The sequence below is a fragment of the Danio rerio genome, chromosome 3 (genome assembly GCF_049306965.1).
Source record: "Danio rerio strain Tuebingen ecotype United States chromosome 3, GRCz12tu, whole genome shotgun sequence".
NCBI classification, from domain to species: Eukaryota; Metazoa; Chordata; class Actinopteri; order Cypriniformes; family Danionidae; genus Danio; species Danio rerio.
Window position 1 is genome coordinate 18,558,646 of NC_133178.1, and position 21,686 is coordinate 18,580,331.

General features: G+C 33.8%; 1 protein-coding gene across 1 annotated transcript in view; it reads left to right on the top strand.

Annotated features, from left to right (window-relative positions):
- mrc2 (mannose receptor, C-type 2) overlaps positions 1–21,686 on the top strand; it is an 82,584-nt gene that overhangs the window by 45,833 nt on the left and 15,065 nt on the right. The window contains exons 9-18 of the mRNA XM_001343974.9: positions 2,262–2,366; positions 9,414–9,529; positions 9,632–9,780; positions 11,976–12,193; positions 13,873–14,015; positions 14,222–14,309; positions 15,914–16,076; positions 16,209–16,372; positions 18,617–18,785; positions 20,615–20,757. Coding sequence (XP_001344010.4) covers positions 2,262–2,366; positions 9,414–9,529; positions 9,632–9,780; positions 11,976–12,193; positions 13,873–14,015; positions 14,222–14,309; positions 15,914–16,076; positions 16,209–16,372; positions 18,617–18,785; positions 20,615–20,757 — 1,458 coding nt within the window. The remainder of the gene's footprint in view (positions 1–2,261; positions 2,367–9,413; positions 9,530–9,631; positions 9,781–11,975; positions 12,194–13,872; positions 14,016–14,221; positions 14,310–15,913; positions 16,077–16,208; positions 16,373–18,616; positions 18,786–20,614; positions 20,758–21,686) is intronic.

A 21,686-nucleotide genomic window follows, 5' to 3' on the forward strand; every position in this document is an offset into this window, starting at 1 on the left:
ACACTATTCTGTCAGTGGGCGCCGTCTTTCGGATGAGATGTTGAACCGAGGTCCTGACTCTCTGTGGTCATTAAAAATCAAAAGAGTAAAGAGTAGAGGTGTAACCCCGGTGTCCTGGCCAAATTCCCTCCATCGGCCATTAACCATCATGGCCTGCCAATCGTCCCCATCCACCAGATTGTCTCTATCACTGACTGTTGTCCTGTGGCTGCCGTTGTATCATCCAAGTGGATGCTGCACACTGGTAGTGGTGTATCATGATTGTGAAGCGCTTTTGGTGTATGGCCTTACACAATAAATGCACTATATAATTACACATTACATTACATTAGTATCTTTAAATATTGTCCTTATTTATTCTTATTTATTTTTTCCAGACTGGTTTTGTTGTCCTGGGTCATAAATACATGGCATGAAATAACATAATATAATATAATATAATATAATATAATATAATATAATATAATATAATATAATATAATATAATATAATATAATATAATATAATATATTGTTATGTAATGTAATGTAATGTAATGTAATGTAATGTAATGTAATGTAAAGTAATGTAATATAATTTAAATAGATGAAATATTACAATAACAGACCAAACCTCAATGTAAAGCTTACTTATTATTATTTATTAATGTTATTAATATATTAAATATTATAAAAATTATTTAAAGGGCCCACTTTCGGCTTAAGTCTACCACAGAAAAAAAAGCATCATAGTGGGCGTGAAGCTCAGTGACCAGAGGCAGGAGTGGGTGTGGCCCGCAAAGCAGTGGAGAAGGAGGGGAGCAAACAAATGTTGTCAGTCGGCTCACAAAATGGGACACAAACCATGAGGACACGCATGATTTTATAGATTATAAAGTTAAAACGCAAAGAAATAAACAGTAATTTAATACCCTGCAACATTTGTTATTCATTATTTCATATACACATAACCACAATTTATATCATTATAAAGATAATCGTGTTCATATAAACACTATAAATGAGGACTTCTCCCTCAATCCCCGGGTCTGAATGCAGACTCAATGCAGCTGGTCTCTAATCTATTTCAACCATTAGCCCTGCTGGTAATCTGGAGGATTTAGGCGAACACAGCAGCACGGCGATGTGTCTAAATGTGAATGAACTGATAAAAGACAAAAGTCCGCCATTCTCCAATTCTCGCACTGCTCTCCCGACAAAAATGCTTGCTGCACACATACAACTTTTCTGTATCGGCCCTAACAGAATTGCAGGAAAAAAACATGCATCAAACATGATCCGTGTATCATGGATACAAACACATACAACCTTTCATGACCAGATAAATACTGTGTGCGTGGGTCCGTGGATGCGGTCTCACCCAGTCATCAACATAGGGTCTCACATCTTGGCACTGGCAGGTCTGTTTTGCCTTCGTAAAGCATGCACAGTCATGAATAATTAAGAAGCCGGCTCTTCTCAAAGGATAAGAAAACTCCGCTATGAATAAAAATGAGAAACCGGCGCGTCATCACTTCACTTGCAGTTTTGCACTTCGTCACCGATTTTGATCCCAGCCCAAAAATCATTTTAACCCCGGAAGCTAAAAGTAGCTGACAAAAGCTCAAAATTATCCAGTTTTCCCCACAATTAAAGCTGGCTGGTGCTAACATTTTCTTAACGGATGCTCAACACACACAAATCTGTTAAAATCTCAACAACAACAAAAAAAGAACTTAACCCTAATGACCATAATTTTGTGGTCCAGGGTCCATGATTTTTTCATATTAGAATAATTTATAATGACTCATGTAACACTGAAGGAATGATGCAAAATGTTGTCAAGACCCGAGTAAACTACCTTTTAAACTCCAAAACATAAAACAGTTATTTTAAATAGTGGTGATATTTCACTTAATTACAGTTTTTTAAGAAATTGAAAGCAGCCTTGATTTAGTGTCAGTGACTTTTTTCCATGAACATGAAATACTATAAAATCCACCTCAAACGTTTCAGAATGAGCTTAACTGTAAAGCAACTAATGCAGAAAAAAACCTAAATGAAATCAAAAGTATTATTTTGGTTCTTCTCTGGAGATTTCTGTGGGAATTCACTCATAGGATGTTTTGCAGCATACCTCATTTCTGTCAGACTGATGCTAATGGATATGAATCCTTTTTATTTTATACTCGTAATTAAGACAGTGCAACCTAAAAGGCTAAATTTATAGCAGCTTCATAGCGATAACCCCTCATTATACAGTGTGTGTATGTGTGTTTGTAGGAGGGCCGCTGGAACGATAGCCCATGTAATTACTCTCTGCCCTCCATCTGTAAGAAACCGGCCCAGAAAGCTGACGACCGGATACAAGACCACGGCTGCAAACGGGTAAATCATTCCAGGCTTTCACTTTGGTTGCCTTTTTTTTTTTTTCCTTCCGCCTCTCAGTCTTCCCTGTCTTTTAATTCATTTCAATCCTCTAATTATGCCTTCTTGTTTTGTTCTGTGCAGCCCCTGCTGTCTTGTGTTTGTTACTTCTGTTTAGCTGCATTTCTTCTCCTCCGTACTTTCTGTCGCTCTCTTTCTCTGTGCATAAAGAGTCCATTCAGAGCCGCTGCTGTGTCATGCTGTTAAAACACCAGATGTGGTCAGCAGAGCCCGACCTGACACAAGCGTACAGTAAACAGAGAAGTCTGACTCACATATGCTAGTACTCATAACTCAGAACTGCTAGCGAGGACAAAAATGTGAGGTCACGGGCCGAGTTATACTAACAAATGCAAAATGTGCATACGTTGGCTGAAATTTTTTCTTAAATTTAAATGATACTGTGTTTTTTATACATTAAGGAATTGTGGGTACATTTCATTCAAGCATTTTCTGTTCCTTTTGCTTACACTGAAATGATATACAACAAATGAGTAGTCTTCAGTAAACTCAATCCATTATTAAAGATGCAGTATGTAATTTGACACCCAGTGGTTGAAGTAGGTATTGCACTACTGATTCAAAACACACACAAGCGCAGGTTGGCAGATTGACAACACCAACAGAAGTGTGCCTGACTATTGAGCGTAAAGGCTGATTTAATTTATGTTCTAAAAATGCAACGACATGCGATAGATGTTGTTCCAACCAATAATGCTAAAAATGTGAGTTTGAATGCTATTTTACATGCCATTTATTGGCATACTACAGAAAGCAGCAGCAGATAGTTCACTTCAGATCTTATAAAAAAAACTAAATAAAAAATAAAATAAACCGTTTTAAATTGAACTTCAGAACTGTGACTTAGTGCAAGTAAATCATTTCATTGGAGTGCAGTAAGTGCACTATTCTGTGCTTCTGAATGGCTGTATTTAAATTTCAGTCATGTTTCATTTGGTCCAAATTAATTTTCTTTTCGGCTTAGTCCCTTTATTAATCTAGGGTCGCCACAGCAGAATGAACCGTCAACATATACAGCATATGTTTTACGCAGCGGATGCCCTTCCAGATGCAACCCTTGTCTGGGGAATAATCTACTGTGAATCATAAATATTTTGTACACAAAAATTGACTTTTGCTGCTTATTTAAAACTGCTCATTAAAAATGAGTTGAAACAACACATTTATTAAGGGTTTTTTGGGACAACTTAATTGTTTTATGTTCAATCCTCTTAGATTTGTAAAAAACATTTAAGTTAACTTACACTGTAAACAATGCAGGGTTCCACACAACTCCTTCATGTTGTCTCAACACAAATTTATTAAGTTAATTTAACACTTTTAACAAATTTATGTAGATTGAACATAAAACATTAAGTTGTCCCAATGAAATCTCAAGAGTTGTGTTGTGTTGTTTCAAATCATTTTAAATGAGCAGTTTAACGAGCAAAAACAAAAAAATAAATTTGAGTATAATTGATCTGTTGTAACAGCATGAAGGATTTATTTTTTATTTTTTTAAACAACAGCAAATATACAATTTAAACATGACATCCAAAAAATACAAATGTAACTAATAACATAAAATAAACTTAAAAGTAAATTACATTAATTTAATAAAAAAAAAAAAAACAATTCAATATAGAGATCTTTATAATGATATTATTTTAACCTAACCAATTGACAGCATGATTACTAGTCAATTAACTTCAGCTCCTTTGCCACTATTATTGTATTTTAAAAATTTAGCTATATATATTGGAGTGATTCTATATACAATTGAAAATCTAATAGCTACCTTTAAACAAGGTTTAGTGTTATTTAATCTGCATTTATGAACATGAAATTTACCAAGCAAAATCAATAGATTCAATATAAATTCTATGGATAAATAGTTTGAAACAAAATAAAAAAATAACATCTTTGTTGGTCAAATTACAACTAAAACCTTTTTTTTTTTTTTTTTTTTTTTTGGACATACAATGATAGATCTTCCCAAATTTTTTTTGAATGTTCACATTCATAAAAAAGATGAATCCGTCCATCTGCAATAATTTAGTTGATGTGTAATTGCTAACATATGATGTGTAAAAAATTTTAGTGTAGTTCCCTGTATTTATTACCTATGCAAAAACAAAAAGGATGCAACCAAGCCTTTTTCCACACAATATCTTCAAACTAAACATTCCAAAAGAATTTTCATCTAGGTTTTAAGGCTCTGTTTTTAAAAAATATTAATCTAATAACTTTGTGTGTACATTTTTACTACAAAAGTCTACCCCATTTAAGTAAAGTGCAAAATCATTTCTACTAGTACTATATGAAGACATATGACTTCTCATTAGCATTAGTAAACCAGAGGGAATGACTTTTGTTACAAAGTTATATTCTTTAAATTTAATAGGGAATATCCATCTTTCCATAAAATTTTTGTAAGAAAGTAAATTTTCTGATTGGTCCAAAATATCAGATAAGCAAAAAAATATCTTTACCTGTCAAATTTTGCGGGTAGAGAGATTTCCGGTTAACAGTAATATGAGAATTATTCCACAAAATTACTTTATGGGGCGAGAAATTGTGCATGTAACAGAACTTCCACGCTTTAAGAGCTTGTTGATAAAAATTGGACAATATAACTGGTAGCTTATTAACAGAGTAGTCACACGTTAGTAAAAAACGCAATCCTCCAACGTGACAGCATGAAGGAATTGTGTGGAAGCCAGAGGGAGTGACATCTCTTGAAGCAAGTCACATGCTTTTTCTATCAGTGCTTCAAATATTGTTATATTACTTTTTATAAATGATGGAACAGAGTTAGGTGGCGCAGTGGGCAGCACTCTCGCCTCACAGCAAGAAGGTCACTGGTTCAAGCCTCGTCTGAGTCAGTTGGCATTTCTGTGTGGAGTTTGCATGTTCTCCCTGCGTTCGCATGGATTTTCTCTGGGTGCTCTGGTTTCCCCCACAAGACATGTGGTAGGTAGGTAAATTGGGTAAGCTAAATTGTCTGTAGTGTATGTGTTTGAATAAGAATGTATGGGTTTTTCCTAGTGATTGGTTGCAGCTGGAAAAGCATCCGCTGCGTAAAACAAATGCTGGATAAGTTGGCAGTTCATTCCGCTGTGGCGACCACAGATTAATAAAGGAACTAAGCCAAAAAGAAAACTAAATGAATGAACAGAGTAGACCAGAACATAGGGACAGGCTCAAAATTTATTTATTTTAATTACTGAAATTACCAATAATAAAAGAAAAAAATGTACAGTGGGAGCCTTTAAGGTAATATTAAGTTAAATACTTCCTTAAATTCACATCTCATTCACTGTACTTATAATTTAAGCTTTATCACTTACACCTTTGTCATTCACGTCTGTCAATATGAATCAATATAGTGCAGTTACCGTGCTGTGACCCTGGTAATAGACATCTGTTAAAGACGAGCTGTGACCCTGAATGCCAAAACACAGGTCAGAGTGCAGAAGCTACACGTGGACACCCTAAAGCTTTAAATCAGACTGTTTGACTAAATTTACTTATGCTCTTTCCCCAAATGGTTCTTATGAGTGTAAGATCAGAGTGTACTGTTGCTTTTTGGGTTGTATGTTGCTACGCTGTAATGCTGGGCGGTTGCTATTATTTGCAAAATAAGTAAGCAATGAGTAATTCATACTTGTAGCACAAATAGTGAAGAAGTCCAATTTGAATTTGTATGTGTAACTGTTTATATTCACAATATGTGACCCTGCATCACAAAACCAGTCATAAGTGTACATGTTTGGAAATTGATGAACAGTTTGCACACCATATCAATTTCCCTTGATGTATGGTTTGTTTGGATAGGACAACGTTTGGCTGAGAAACAACTGTTTAAAAACCCCAAAAATCGAAACATTGAGAAAGTTGTGTTTAAAGTTGTCTAAATTAAGATCTTAGCAATGCATATTACTTTTTAAATATTTATAGTATAGGTCATTTACTAAATGTCTTTATGGAAGATGATCTTTACTTAATTTTACATTTTTTTGAGCATGAATCATCAGCAATAATTTTGACCCATGCAATGTTTTTTTTTTTTTCCCCAAAAAATATTCCTGTGCAACATAAGACATTTTTGTGCTCCAGGGTCACTTTATTTTCTTAAAAAAATGAATGCATCTTTGCAGAAAACAAGAAAATACAGTTTAAAAATCACCCACATTTTTGCAACAATGTTTGCATTTATTATTCATAAGCAGTTGATGATGAATGGTCAGATTTATTATTATTATTATGCATTCATTCATTAATTTATTTTCGGTGTAATCGCTTTATTAATCTGAGATCGCCACAGCGGAATGAACCGCCAACTTAACCAGCAATGTTTTACGCAGCGGATGCCCTTCCAGCTGCAACCCATCACTGAGAAACGTCCATACACTTATTCACACACACATACAGACAATTTAGCTTACCCAATTCACCTGTACCGCATGTCTTTGGTCTTGGGGGGGAAACCGGAGCACCTGGAGGAAACCCATGCAAACACGGGGAGAATATGCAAACTCCAAACAGGAATGCCATCTGACCCAGCCGAGGCTCGAACTAGTGACCTTCTTGCTGTGAGGCGATGATTGTGCTACCCACTGCGCCACCGTGATGCCCCTATTATTATTATTATTGTTATAATTACTTATTATTATTATTATTATTATTATTTTTATTTTTTTTTTTTTAACAATAATAATCTCTTGCCTTCTTTTCTCATGTCGGTCTTTCTTCGACAAATTTAAAAAGTTGACAATGTACAGTCATTTCATAAGACATTAACAGACACTTTATGCGGATGAAAATCTATTGTTATTAGAATGTAATGTTCATTTTTGTGATGATCTGCTAAATGTGAGACAGTGAGGAAGTGCATGTGTCTGGAACAGCACACCACAGCAGAGCAGACAGCCGGCAGACAGCCGGCAGACAGGTCAAGTTACCGACTCTGGCCAAGTGCTGACGTGTAATTTAGGTGCATTCCTTAAAACGGCAGTGTGTGCATACTATGTGTGTGATTCTGCATGTTTTGTCCTGCTATTTTTTTAGTGAATGCATTTTGCCATAGGTCAGATTCACCTCCTTACAGAACCAGCCTAACACAGAATTCCTTGCTAGTACTGACTGGTTTATGCTGTTGGACATCAGGGCTGTGATCAGATCAAGACAAGATAAGTTTAAAGATGAGTTGGACATATTAACAATTGGAAGTTTACAAAATATATTGATGGACATCATATTTTCCTAATATTTGAATGATTTTTCCTAATCATATTGGGTTCATGAGAATGAGATGAGTTTTTTACACTGCATTTTTAAGAAAGTCCTCATGACAAAATATATGACTGGGAAAAAAGTCTCCAGGTGCATTTTGAAAAGTTCTAACTATTCGTCTTAGGAAGAAGAGCTGCAGTGACATACTTTACGAGTATGAATGCAGGAAAAAAAAAACTCATCAGACAGTTTCTTCAGACCTCAGAACTGAAGTGAAGTGTGAGAACTGCATGAAATATGAGCTTCTGCAACTTCTGGTTGAAGGTGGATGTGACCCCATAACGCAATGGAAAATACATAATAGTAAAAAAAATAAGTAATAACTTCAGTTTTTTTTTTTTTGGTCTTATTTTTAAGTGCAGTCATAATCACTCTATGAACTCTCTATAAGCTATTTTACTATTTATTCATTAATTAAGCATTAAAATGCGACTAGACATCACACGTTTGTACCTAAAATGTCTATATTTTTACCTCAGAGTTTCAAGAGGTACATTTTTTAACTATTTTTGGTTTGTTTATGTGACCCTATGACCTCAAAAAGCTTTTTTATATTTTAAAATAGATATTATACATCACATGTAAGCTGAATATTGCATTGATGTGTGGATATCTGAACCACAGATAACTGAAGCTATCTGAAAATCTGGAGGTTCAAAACAATAACATTAATAGAAAAGGTTGTCCTAATTAAGTACTTAGCAATGCATTATTAAAAAAAAAATTGAGTTTTAACATATTTACAGTGGGAAATTCGCTAAATATATTCATGGAACATCATCTTTTCTTAATATTCAAATGTTTTGTTGCCGTTTCTGTATAGAGTTTGCATGTACTTCTTATGTTTGCATGGGTTTCCTCCCAGTGCTCGTTTCCCCTACAGTCCAAAGACATGCACTGTAAGTCAGTTGGATTAACTAAATTGGCCGTAGTGTATGAGTGTGGGTGTGTGAATTTGAAAGTGTATGGGTGTTTCCTAGTACTGGGTTGTGGCTGGAAGGGCATCTGCTGTGTAATCATTTTGACTCATTCAATGTATTTTGTGACTAAAAAAAAAGTTTTGTGATCTCATACCTTTATGTCTGAGAGTGAATGCAAAAAATCTTAGTTTAAACAATGTTAACAATGTTTCAACTATTCGTCTTGTAAAGTACTGCATCATATGCCACTTCAGCTGTATATGAATTGTCATGTCCTGTGTAAGACAGAACAATACACTTATTTAGTAATGCTTTATTTGATGGTCCCTATTGCACATTTTATTGACTAAAACTTGCATTGCAACTACATGCCAATTAATTCTCATTTAAGTATTAGAAGACTGTCTGCTTAATATCTGCTGATACTGCTCCTTCAGCAAACATTTAACTGACTATAAAAAACTTTGCAAGTACATGTCAACTTGCTCTAACCCTAACCCCAACCTAACAGTCTACTTGTAATCTAATAAGAATTAGTTGGCATGTAGATGCAATGTAACTTAAATTCAATGAAATGCATTAAAGAGACCATCAAAATAAAGTGATTCCACAGATTTTGCAACATACACAATTGACCGGCAACTCTTCTGTATGATTTCAAAACTGCATGAAATATGAGCTTCTATAACTTCTGACTAGCAGCTGACAAAAGCACTTTAAACCCGGTGTGACCTATTTATCCATAAAACACAATGAAGCATTTTTTACAACTCGCTCTGTTGAATTTCCGCAGGGATGGAAATGGCACAGTCCCTCCTGTTTCAAAGTTGGAGAGGAATCCCTAACTTTTAAAGATGCAAAAGAAATGTGCATTAGCAACAATGCCACTCTCGCCATAATTAATAACAGGTATTGAATGACAGCATAACAATATGCAGTGTACATAATCACGATTCAACAGTTGTTCCTGAAATGAAGGAATAATGAAGTCTATGCTGTGTGTGTATCCAGGTTTGAGCAGGCGTTTGTGAGCAGTCTGGTGTTTGGACGAACTGATGATCAGTTTTGGCTTGGCCTTAATAACGAAAACAGCTCCGGCACATTTGGCTGGATAACCGGAGATGAGCTCACATACACCAACTGGAACAGAGACCAGCCAGGTACAAACACACAGTCATATTGAGGACAAGATATCCAAGTTTGGGGAGTAACAAAATACTTCATTATGTATTTAGAACACACATTATGACAGAATCTCATTAAATGTTGGATGTACTTAGTTACAAAGTAACTAGTTTCTGTAATTAAACGACACTGTACAAAATACTGGGTTCCGCACAGTTCCTTCATGTTGTCCCAACACAGACCGATTAAGTTAACTTAAATGTGTTTTACAAATTTAAGTGAACTGAGCATGTTTTGTTTTCCCCAAAAAAACTCAAGAATTGTGATGTTTCCGCTTATTTTAAGTAAGTTGTTTAAACTAGCAGCAAAAAATTATGTTTTGAGGGTACATTCCTTATTTTCATTTTTAGGTAATTTACATAAAATTACTTGTAATATACTTGCCTTTAATACTGTAAATAAATGCACCAGTTGTATATAAATCAATTCAGAGAAGTATAATAATTTATATTTGGTGAAAATGTTAATTTTTATAAACTAAAGAACACTATAAAGGCAACCACATATGCTTGAGAAAAACATCACCTTAGAATATCATCACCTTAGAATTATAAGGTTCTATCTGACATTTTTGTCAAAATTGAGTTATTCACATATTCTTATTAAATGACTACTTATTTACATGATGTGATGCTTTTTAATAAGTTGTTTGCATTTTAAGAAAACAAAAACGTTTTTTTTACAAAACTGAATTCTAGCTTGGCTCTATAAGGTTCTTTTTGTGAGCCAATTAGCATTTTTTTATTGCACGAACAAGGACCAATCAGGATCAGATTTCTTTGTCATTTCGCCGGAGTGCTCCATTGACAGCAGGAAAAACCAGAAAGACAAAATCACACAAAATATACTAAATAATGCTGCACCACACAAAATTGAGAAGAAACCTGAAAATGAAAAGATGTTTGTAAATGTAATGATTAAGAAGCATTTTTTGACATTAAGATGAAATGTTTAATTTTACATTGTACATTGTTATTAAAAAGTCATATATTAAATGTGAAATATTTTTATTTGTGTGTATATATATAGTCAGTGAAACATTTTTCAGTGTTTATTAAATTCATTTGCTCATTGTCTGTTTTATTTTAAAGTCTTTAAATTTGATATTAAGGCTTAAAGGACAAAAACTTAATTGAATTCATGGGCATATAATTCAATAAATATAATTCAATAATTCATATAAAGCATAAAATGTAATAAAAATTTACATATTAATTAGATAAAATGAACATCTGCACTGGACAAAATACTTAGCCCAGCCTTGTATGATTCATTTAAACAATAAAATATATTCATCCTAAAACATGAAATAAATGTTATAGAAAGCAAAAATTGAACTTTCTCAAGCATCAACATGTTGTTACAACACCAAATTATATATTTTTGATTGTATTTCTTGAAAAGTAATGCTTTAATTATTGATCCGCCAGATAGAACCTTATAATTTCAAGTGGAAAATGGCTATTCAGAACTAGAAGGTTCTATCTGCAAATGTAAGAGAACTTTGATAATTTACATGTAGAGTACGTTTAGGGTCTCTGTCATGTTACTGTATATAAAAAGAGAACTGTTACACACAAATTGTTTGACATATGGACTGCAAAAACTTTGAAGTCAAATATCTCAAAATCATTCAGAATGCAGATAAAACCTTATACTTCCAAGGTGACAATATGTTTAAAGATTAGTTCATAACAGTATAACATGCAATTCAGAAAAGACAAATAATTGTAATTTTACAGTCATTATAATTCATATTATTCAGATTTTTTGCATATTAATTACATTTCAAGTAAAGGTTTTATTTGTCCAACTACTAAAAATGTTTAGGAAACAATGAAATATAAATGTTTAATGTATAAATGCATTTTAAAAAAGCAATCATTATTTTAAGTTTTAATACATATGTATTGTTTACATTTAAGAGCTAAGCTTTTTAAAACAAATCTAAAAGATCCTGTTTGACTCGGATTTAAAGAATTACGTTTTAATTTCTATTGATTTTTAGCATTCATTAAAGCAATTACATTGCTTATTGAGCAACAAAGTTACTTTTCAGATTAAGTCATTAGAAAATCAATTTAAATACACTTGTAATGATGTAATATGTAATCAATTAAATGATATGTGATAGAAATGCTAACGGTGATGTGCTAATGGTGATGTGCAGCGCAGGTAAAGGGTGGCTGTGTGGTGATGGTGGCGGGTCAGGCTATGGGCCTGTGGGAGGTGAAGGACTGTGCCAGCATTCGCTCCAAATACATCTGCAAACAGAATCAGGGCTCATCTTCCATTCCCAGTCCTCCTGCGCCTGTGCCTACACCCTCCCTGACCGGATCATGTCCTTCAGGGTGGAAAAGCAGCAACTCGTTCAGGCACTGCTACAAGGTGGGTGTGGGTCACCCTCATTTGACTGAAACTGAAAACTTCACTGAAATTATTAATTCGTTTTTTTTTTCTTCAGGTTAGTCTCTTTATTCATCAGGGGTCACCACTGCGGAATGAACCGCCAATTTATACAGTATATGTTTACATATTTATTTAATTATATTTATATATAGTTATATATTTATAATATTTTATTTACACAGCGGATGCACTTCCAGATGCAATCCAGTACTGGGAAACATCCATATACACTCATTCACACACAAACACAATAAGGCCAATTTAGTTGATCAAATTCACCTATAGTGCATGTCTTTGGACTGTTGGGTAAACCGGAGCATCCGAAGGAAACCCGTGCAAATGGGGAGAACAGGCAAACTCCACACAGAAACTGCACTGAGCCACCGCGTCAACCATCACTGAAATTAAAGACATTAAAATGTATTTCACAGAAAGATTTTGTAATTTTCAAACTCATTTCACCTTCATGAAGCAAAGTAACTAAAACAAGAACTATATAGGCAAAATCATAACAGTTGAAAGATTTTAAGAAAACATTTATCTTGAAGTTTGTTGACTTTTTCTAAAATGACCCCATGTTGTTGTTTCATTTTGTATTAAAATACATGTTAAAAAATTATCTCAAAGATTTAGTTTGTCCATATTTAACCCAAGAATTGGTTAAAGCAACCCAGCATTTCCCCACTGCATTCACATTTTGAATTTAAATAAAGAACATGCTCATTTAATTTGTGATTAAATTTTAATTGTTATGAAATATCATATAAAATAAAAAATATAAAATAAATAATTATCTCACATCTCTGCAAATGTATTCAGTTATGTTAAATACGAAGCAGTTTTTTTTTTTAAATACCCAAGTACTGGTTTGTCAAATTTGTAATTATGGCTTTAATATACAGTTAGAAATGGCTATTTTACTAAAATGAAGTCATCAGCAAATGTCTGCATCTGGGGAAATAAGTATTTTTGATTAACTTGTAGATTAAAGAGTAGCTATGTGAGCACACTGTAGCTATGTGAGCATTTTCACTTAATTTTCCCCCATTATTTGTCAAAATTCTCACATTTCAAAAGAAGTGTTATTTAAAACAGTACTGATTATGATTTTTTTTATTTGTATTTCTTCTGTTGGAATTATTTATAAAAAATAATAACCATTTATTTTAGAATAAGATTAGCAGTTTATACCTTTCTGATTAATTATTCATGTTAAAGGGTAACACTTTACAATACAGAACATGTAGTTATGTGTTATTGTATTTAACATGAACAAACAATAAACTATACTTTTGTTATGTTTGTTAACATCAGTTAATGAAAATAATGTTGTTCATTGTTAGTTCATGGTAATTCACAGTACATGAACTAATTATCTAGCACAACTTTAGATTTTCATGATGTTAGACATATACACATACAGTTTAGACATAATTAATTCTGTTTTAGGAAAACAAGTGATAAAAAAATGCCAAATTAATGGTTTAACAAATAGTGAGGATAACAACAAATCTTACAGATCATCTCAATTCCACCAAATTCCTCTTCCTATCATTCTGCTGTAGATTTCAGTTTAATACCCTGTAAAGGTCAATGTTCATTTCAAAGATCAACCAATTCTGAAGTTGGTCTACAAAGCTGTTGTTGTGTGTTTGTAGGTTTTTCATGCAGGTGCACTGGAAAAGAGGCTGACGTGGATTCAAGCACACAAGTTTTGCCAGAAACACGGAGCTCAGCTGGCCAGTTTCAGCACACCGGAGGAGGAGGCCTTCGTCTTCCAGATCCTCCACGAGGCCTTTGGGTACGTGTGTGAGATGAAGGGTGCAGGTCTAAAATCCACTGTGTTTGCAATATATAAATCTCACACCACTGTCTGTTTTTTTTTTTATTGACCTTTTTTACACTCCCTAGAATATTGTTTTTGTTGTGTTTGCATCATGTGTGAATTGCCTGTTCAAGGTACAGTAGCACCTAACAGTTCTGCGTTCTGATTGGCTGTGTGGACAGGGAGGCGGAGGAACATGAGCAGCACTGGCTGTGGATCGGAATCTCTCGCCGCAATAGTGACAGTTGGACATGGAGTGACGGATCAGCTGTAGGTGTTTTAAGATACTGTGACTTTTATTCTATATTTTTTCATTGTATTTTATTCACTCCTCCTACATCATACACAAGTTTCAATGTAACTCTTTGCAAGTAGCTTTGTTGGTTGTAAAGCTGCTTTGAAACTAATTATTGTGAAAAGCACTATACAAATATACTTGATGAATTAGTAAATGGATTTACTAACATGACCAAACAATGAAAAAATTGTTTATTAAAGTTTCTATTCAGCTTTGTTAATGTTAGTTAATGAAAATACAGTCATCATTGTTAGTTCTTGTTAACTTACAGTGTAATAACTAATGTTAACGAGCACAATTTTGGATTTTAATAATGCATTAGTAAAGGTTAAGTCAGGATTAATATATCCCAAACAATTATGCCATACATATTGTTCTTTATTAAGTTATGTTTTTTACATTATTATGTTTATGGTATATGTTAACTAACATTAACTAATAAAACCTTATTGTGAAGTGTTTTTTTGAATTACAAATAAGTACAAATAAAAAGTTTCAAAATTCCTACAATTAAATTAAGCTTTTATTCTTCAGGGTTCTGATTCTTTATATCCAATTATTAAAAAATATTTTGTCCAATCATTTATGATTTATTTGATAAGATTTTTAAAAAATATATATTTTATTTATTTATTTGTTTGTTTATTTATTTATTATTTATTTCTTGTTTAATCATAAAAAAACACTCATATTCCGTACATATCTGAACAATTGCAACTTTTTTATAACCTGTAAAATAAATATTCATTATAAAAAAATAGAGTAAAAAAATCATGATTCATGCAGGTCTTGAAATCACACAAAAAAAGAGAGCCTTCCTTATTCCTATCTAGGTTATACCAAGACCAAAAATATTGTTTGTTGTTTGTTTAAACAACTTATTTAAAACAAGTTGTACAAACACAATCCATACAGTTTTTTTAGGAAAATGTAATTGTTTTATGTTCAATACACTTGAATTTGTAAAAACTAATAAGCTAGCATAATTTCTTCATGTTGTCCCCACGAAAATAAATTGTGTGCCACAGCATTTTTACAGTGAATATTTATTTATTTATTTATTTATTTATTTATTTATTTATTTTTTTTTTTATTATAAACAGGAAAAGAATAAAAGATAATCAGGCCTAAGGATGAATGCTGTTTTTCTTCCTTATCTGTGGAACATACACACACCCTTAACATCTCATCCATCAACACATGAGAACAGAACAAACAATCACCAAACATATAAAATGAAGAGAAACAGGCAGCTATCTCAGTGGCCACAGCAATAGTAACCATCAGATGATGAGCATGTCAGATAAATAACGATGTCAAAATAAATAACTTAATTTAAACAAAATAAAAAAAACAAGGAATAAATCAAAACAATCCTAGTTTTTAGTCATTTTTAAAGGTGATTGCAGTGAAAATTCTGAAGCCCCACTGAACTTTGGTACATAATGCCATTTGAATTTGCTGCTGTGTCAAATATTGAAGTGGTATCAATATGTGCTACTATTACTCTACCATGGTGCCCCCAGAGTAGCTTGTTCTTAAGGATTCTAAAATATGTATATTTTCTTCCTGTTAGGTGACCTATCAGAACTTTGGACGGGGGAATTATGGGTCTGCTGAGTGCGGAGCTGCTAACATGGCCGACACTAACTGGCTGGTGTCCCACTGTGAATCTGAGCTAGACTGGATCTGCAAAATACCCAAAGGGAAAGTAGAAGAGGAACCTGAGAGCCACGAAGGTCCATTACAGCGCATATTAATCCATAAAGCCCCACCCCTTAAGAAATATAACATAACTGAAGTTATATGTGAACTGAATATGATTTACAATGTAAGCAGTTGTGACTGTTAGATATTTGTTTTGTGTGCAGACACTGGTTTAGAGTGGGTTGACTTTGAAGAGGCTCAGTATAAAATGTTTGAGCATCGCTCCACGTGGGACCAGGCTCAGAGGATCTGCTCCTGGTTCGAGGCCTCTCTGGTCTCCATGCACAGCCCAAAGGAGAATCAATTTTTGGTTAGCACTTTACGCAAGGTATGTGCACATAGCAGACTCGCACACAGTCCATAAATATACAGTTGAAGCCAGAACAATTAGCCCCCCTTTGTATTTCTTTTTTTATATTTCCCGCATGATGTTTAACAGAGCAAGGAAATTTTCACAGTATGTCTGATAATATTTTTCTTCTGGTGAAAGTCTTATTTGTTTAATTTAAGCTAGAATAAAAACAGTTTTAAAAGTAATTTTAAGGTCAAAATTATTTGCTCCTTTAAGCAATTTTTTCTTCGATAGTCTACAGAACAAACATCATTATACAATAACTTGCCTAATTACTCTAACCTGCCTAGTTAACCTAATTAATCTAGTTAAGCCTTTTAATGTCACTTTAAGCTGTATAGAAATGTCTTGAAAACATCTAGTCAAATATTATTTATTGTCATCATGAAGATTAAATAAATCAGTTATTAAAAGAGTTATTAAAACTATTATATTTAGAATTGTGTTGAAGAAATCTCTCTGTTAAACCAAAATTGGGGGAAAAAATAAACAGGGGATGATTAGAATATTCAGGGGGGCCAATAATTCTGACTTTTCTGACAATTTGTGTTGGGGCAACAAGACAAAATGAAGTTAAATTTTTTACAAATGTAAGTGGATTGAACATAAAATAATTAAGTCATCCCAAAAAAAAAAAACTCAATAATTGTGTTGTTTTAATTTATTTTAAAGAAGTATTTTGAACAAACAGCAAAAGTCATTTTTTGAGTGTGATTGACATCAAATTTCCAAACAGGTCCAAAAAGTGAGGACGCTGTCAGCTTTGTCTTTGTTATTTCAACAACACATAATTTTTTTTCTTATTTTAAAACCCACATGAAATCTTTGGCTGCTAAAATCTGCAGAATTTTCATCATTAAGTCTATTTATTTATCGACCTATGGAAATGTGTGTGAATATATATTTAGCTGGTTTTTATATTTTTATTTCAGTAATTTTATTGAATAATATGCAATGTTTAGATAATTTCATTACAGTACAGTTTGTAAATTTAATAGTTTTTGTCTATTAGTAGATATATTTTTTGGGAGACTTTCTTTGTTTGTCAAACACGTGGTTGTAATTGGATTTGCATTGTAAACCTTAAATAAATGTAGTATTTTTTATTTTTATGTGATAATTTTTAGTTACTGTACATTTAAAATTATTCCGCATAAATCTGCAGATTTTATTTGACAAAATTCTGCTCAGAAATAGCAAAACAGTGTAAGCAGATACTTTATTCACTATTCAATTTAATTCATGTTTATTTATATAGCGCTTTTTAAGTCTAGATTGTGTCAAAGAAGCTTTACATACAAGTTGCAGTAAAGTCCAAATTTTAAAGTTGAAGTTCAGTTTCGTTCAGTTCAGTGTGGTTTAAATTTTACTGCAGAAAGTCCAAACACTGAGGAGTAAATTCATAGATACGCAGCTCTACAAGTCCCAAACCAAGCAAGCAAGTGGTGACTGTAGCGAGGAAAAAACTTCACCAATTGACGAAGTGAAGCGAAAAATAAAAACCTCAAGAGAAACCAGGCTCTGTTGAGCATGACCATTTGTCCTCTAGCCAAACTTTCTGTGCAGAGCTGCAGTCTAGGCGCCGGAGAAGCTGGATGTCCATCATGGAGAAGCTGCAGGTGTGAGTAGGTCACCAGCGGGTGATTAGGCTGGCCTATAGGATCAATGCGGGGACTCGTTTGTCACTGTGGTCTTTCAGGAATCAGTCTCATGCACTCCATTCTTCCAGGACCACCACAGCATCAGACTAGGATACGGCCTGGTCCAAGATTATGGATACCTTGGCATAATTTCTTCACAGGTCTTGGATTGCATCAGTGGCGCTGCATAATCACTGGGGGCCTCGGGATGAATGTCCCCAGGTGGAAATAAAATTTTTTAGAAAATTAGCGGATTTACTAGTTATCTTGGGCATGAAAGAATGACACGAAAGTAAACAAAGATGGTCATAAAAGATGCCTCTAAATGCATATATGCATGATCTATTGTGATTCGATCACTAAAAGCATGGGTCCGAAAAGTGTCCTTTTTATGTTTCAAAGAAGTTTGAATGTAATATCGATATAAGAATCAGATACGAAACAGAAAATTATTTCATTTTTGGTGTGAATATTTTTTTTTTTTTTGTGGAGCATTTATTTTATTTTACAGTAACTTCTTGGCTGTATATGAAATGTATTTAAAATACTGATTAGGAATGGTGTTTTTTTTTCTGTTTAGATGTCCCGTCAAGAAAATGACCTGTGGTGGGTCGGGTTACACACATTTAAGAACGATGGGAGATTCCGGTGGTCTGATCATTCAGTGCTCAACTATGTGTCTTGGGGGCCAGGACAGCCTCGACCAATCAGCAAAGAGACAAAATGTGTCCAAATCTCTGCCTCAAAAGGTTTGACCCCTTTTAACACACTTACAGATAAAGACAAAATTATTAGCCCTCCTGTTCAATGTTTTAATCCACTCTTTTTCAAATACTTCTCAAATGATGTTTAACAAAGGAAAGAGATTTTCACAGTATTTCTTCTCATATAATAATTCAGGAGAAAATGTGATGTATTTTAAGTTAAGCTGAAATTAATGCAGTTTCATTTTTAGGGTCAATGTCAATAACCACCTTAAGATTTTTCTTTTTTAAATTCAACTCACTGTTGAAAAAACCATTCTTGTCCACTTCACCCAACTAACTTAGTTAAGCCTTTAAAGGGCCATGAACCACCCCCCCCCCCCCCCACATCTCAGCTGGGTGTTTTTACATCTCTAGTTTGAAAAAAAGTCAGGAAAGTGGGTGAGTCCAGCTTTGTTTTTTGTGGGAGTGTCAGGTGGTGAAAGAGGGAAGGACTTGCATGAAAAGAGGATTTTTAGTTTTAGCACGCTCTGATTTTCACAGAGGCAAAACAACACTCAGATGTAGAAGAGAAAGACAGTGACTATAGGACGACTTTACATGGACAGCAGTAACCAAATTATTTGCCAAATTCTTAATTTGTCGACTTTAACTGCAGTTGGGCACTTTCACTTTTATTCTGTTACAGTTCATGCATGCCCTCCTGCTGGAAGAGTGTTGTTTTAATTGAATGTTTGATACGGCATGCCGTATGGGAGAAAATAACCTCTGCGTTTCTTTGTAACTTAGATGCACTTGGTAGGTAGCGTAAGAAAGCTGTGTGTTCGTAGACTATCCTGTAACAAAATGCGGCAAAAATCCTACACGACGCCAACAGTTTAATTAAGGTTTACATATTTACTTTCGGAGAGCAGCATTTACAGCAGACCTTTCAGTCCATAATATTGTAGTGATATTAATGTACTTTAAACTTAGTAATTAAATCATTTTGACTAAGATACTGTATGTTTTTAAAAACTGAAAGAGTACTGCTGATGATACTAACTAACTTTGCCTCTGAATAAACATAAACAAAGAACACTGATCACCAAATCTGTAGATACGACAATCAACACAAACTGGAACTGCGTCTTTTTTTTAAAAGAGATGAGCAGCAAATCGGGATTTCACCATTTCCAGATGCAAACAGATCTCAGGTAAAAAATGTTCCTTACAAACATTTTTTTGTCGCGTGTTAGCAGACCACTGTAATCCACACGTGAGTCCAGCTGCGCTCTTATAGCGGGGAATTGAAAACAAAACCTTCGTTGTGGCACATTTATAAACGCAACACTGACAACCCATGTCTCCAAATAATTCTTCTTCCACTTGTTTTAATTACGGTTGGCAACACAACATGGCGTCTCTCTGCTCTCTGAACACTGTATCAGGTAAAGACAGTCTTTAAAGCTATCATGCATATTAATGAAGTTGCATCTCATTTTCAATAGAGTGCGCTGATTGGTTCGAACCAAGTCTATCTCTTGAATTATTGATGAAAGCTCAAAGACGTCACATTGTACCCGCCAGTACAAACATGCAGTCTCTACACTGGAATTCACACAAGGATCTAACTGCCGTGACGCAGCTTCAAAATTTCTTTTTAAACCAGAAAAACGAATTTGCTCTAAACAATGAACAAACAATTAATTTTCACTTTTTAGTAAAATATATGTGTCCTAATAGTGTTTTTTAGCTGCGTGGGACACATATATGATGATCAATATGTCAAAAATAGGTTGTGGTGTTTCGTGACCCTTCGTTTCACTTATCTTCTCACATATTACTCAAAGTCATAAAAAGAGCTCATTTTCAGTGCTTTATTTTTCTCTCAGGTGACTGGTCAGACCAGAGGTGTCATGTGGATCTTCCGTATGTGTGTAAGAGAGTAAATGTGACCGGCACAATCCCTCCCACACCCTCCCTGCCTCTCACACCCGCTGGCTGCCCTCAGGGCTGGACTCCTTTTTTACACAAGGTAAAAAATAACCTTCCACAACCTGTCTGATTTTACACTGAATTACACTCTTGTGAAATTGAAATTGCACTGTTCAACCCTAGTTTATGTATATATACACACACACACTTACCGGCCACTTTATATATAAATATCAAAAAAGGGGCCATATTTCAAATTTTCGAATGGGAAGTAAATAATTTATTCTTCATAAAAATTTATATGAAGTTAATGCAAAAAATTTGTAATTGCTGAAAAACTATGGTCATTAATGGTAATTTTTGCAATATTTTGCAATATATGTTGCATACATGGCATTTATTTTATATATCTGAAATCCAAACATGAACTTGTGTGTCATATTTGTCATTTATTTATATTTTGCCATATATCAGATTTATATATGGGTAACCTGCAACAGATCTTGCACATATCTGAAGGCTAATTAGCAGTCATAGCTCAACATATAGATTTTCTACGATAAATGGGATATTCATTAAGGAAATGTTGCTTGTGACTTTTATTGTCAAAAAAATGCTCATTAGTTCACATTAATCTTGGTTTGTTTTTGCAGGAGAAGGGAATAAAAATAAGATTGCTTGGTAACGTTATCTGAAAAGGACAGTCATTGCAGTGATATTACAAATATTGTGCCCTTTACACTCATTTAATTAGTAAGAGAATGTAAATGTATGGGTGAACTGACCTTTTAATGTGGCATCAGATGATTCTTTGATAAAATATTATTGGATTTACCGTTATGCTCAAAATAAATGTGAGGATGTTTTCAGTAAATCATGGTAAAAATACATCATCAGTATTATACTTACATATACTGTACATATTATATTATTAATGCTTGAAAACCCATTTTTGTTTGTGACCCACATTCATGTTGCGCATTTTCTCATATCAACAATCCTTGAGTTCTGTTTTCCCCTTCATAACAA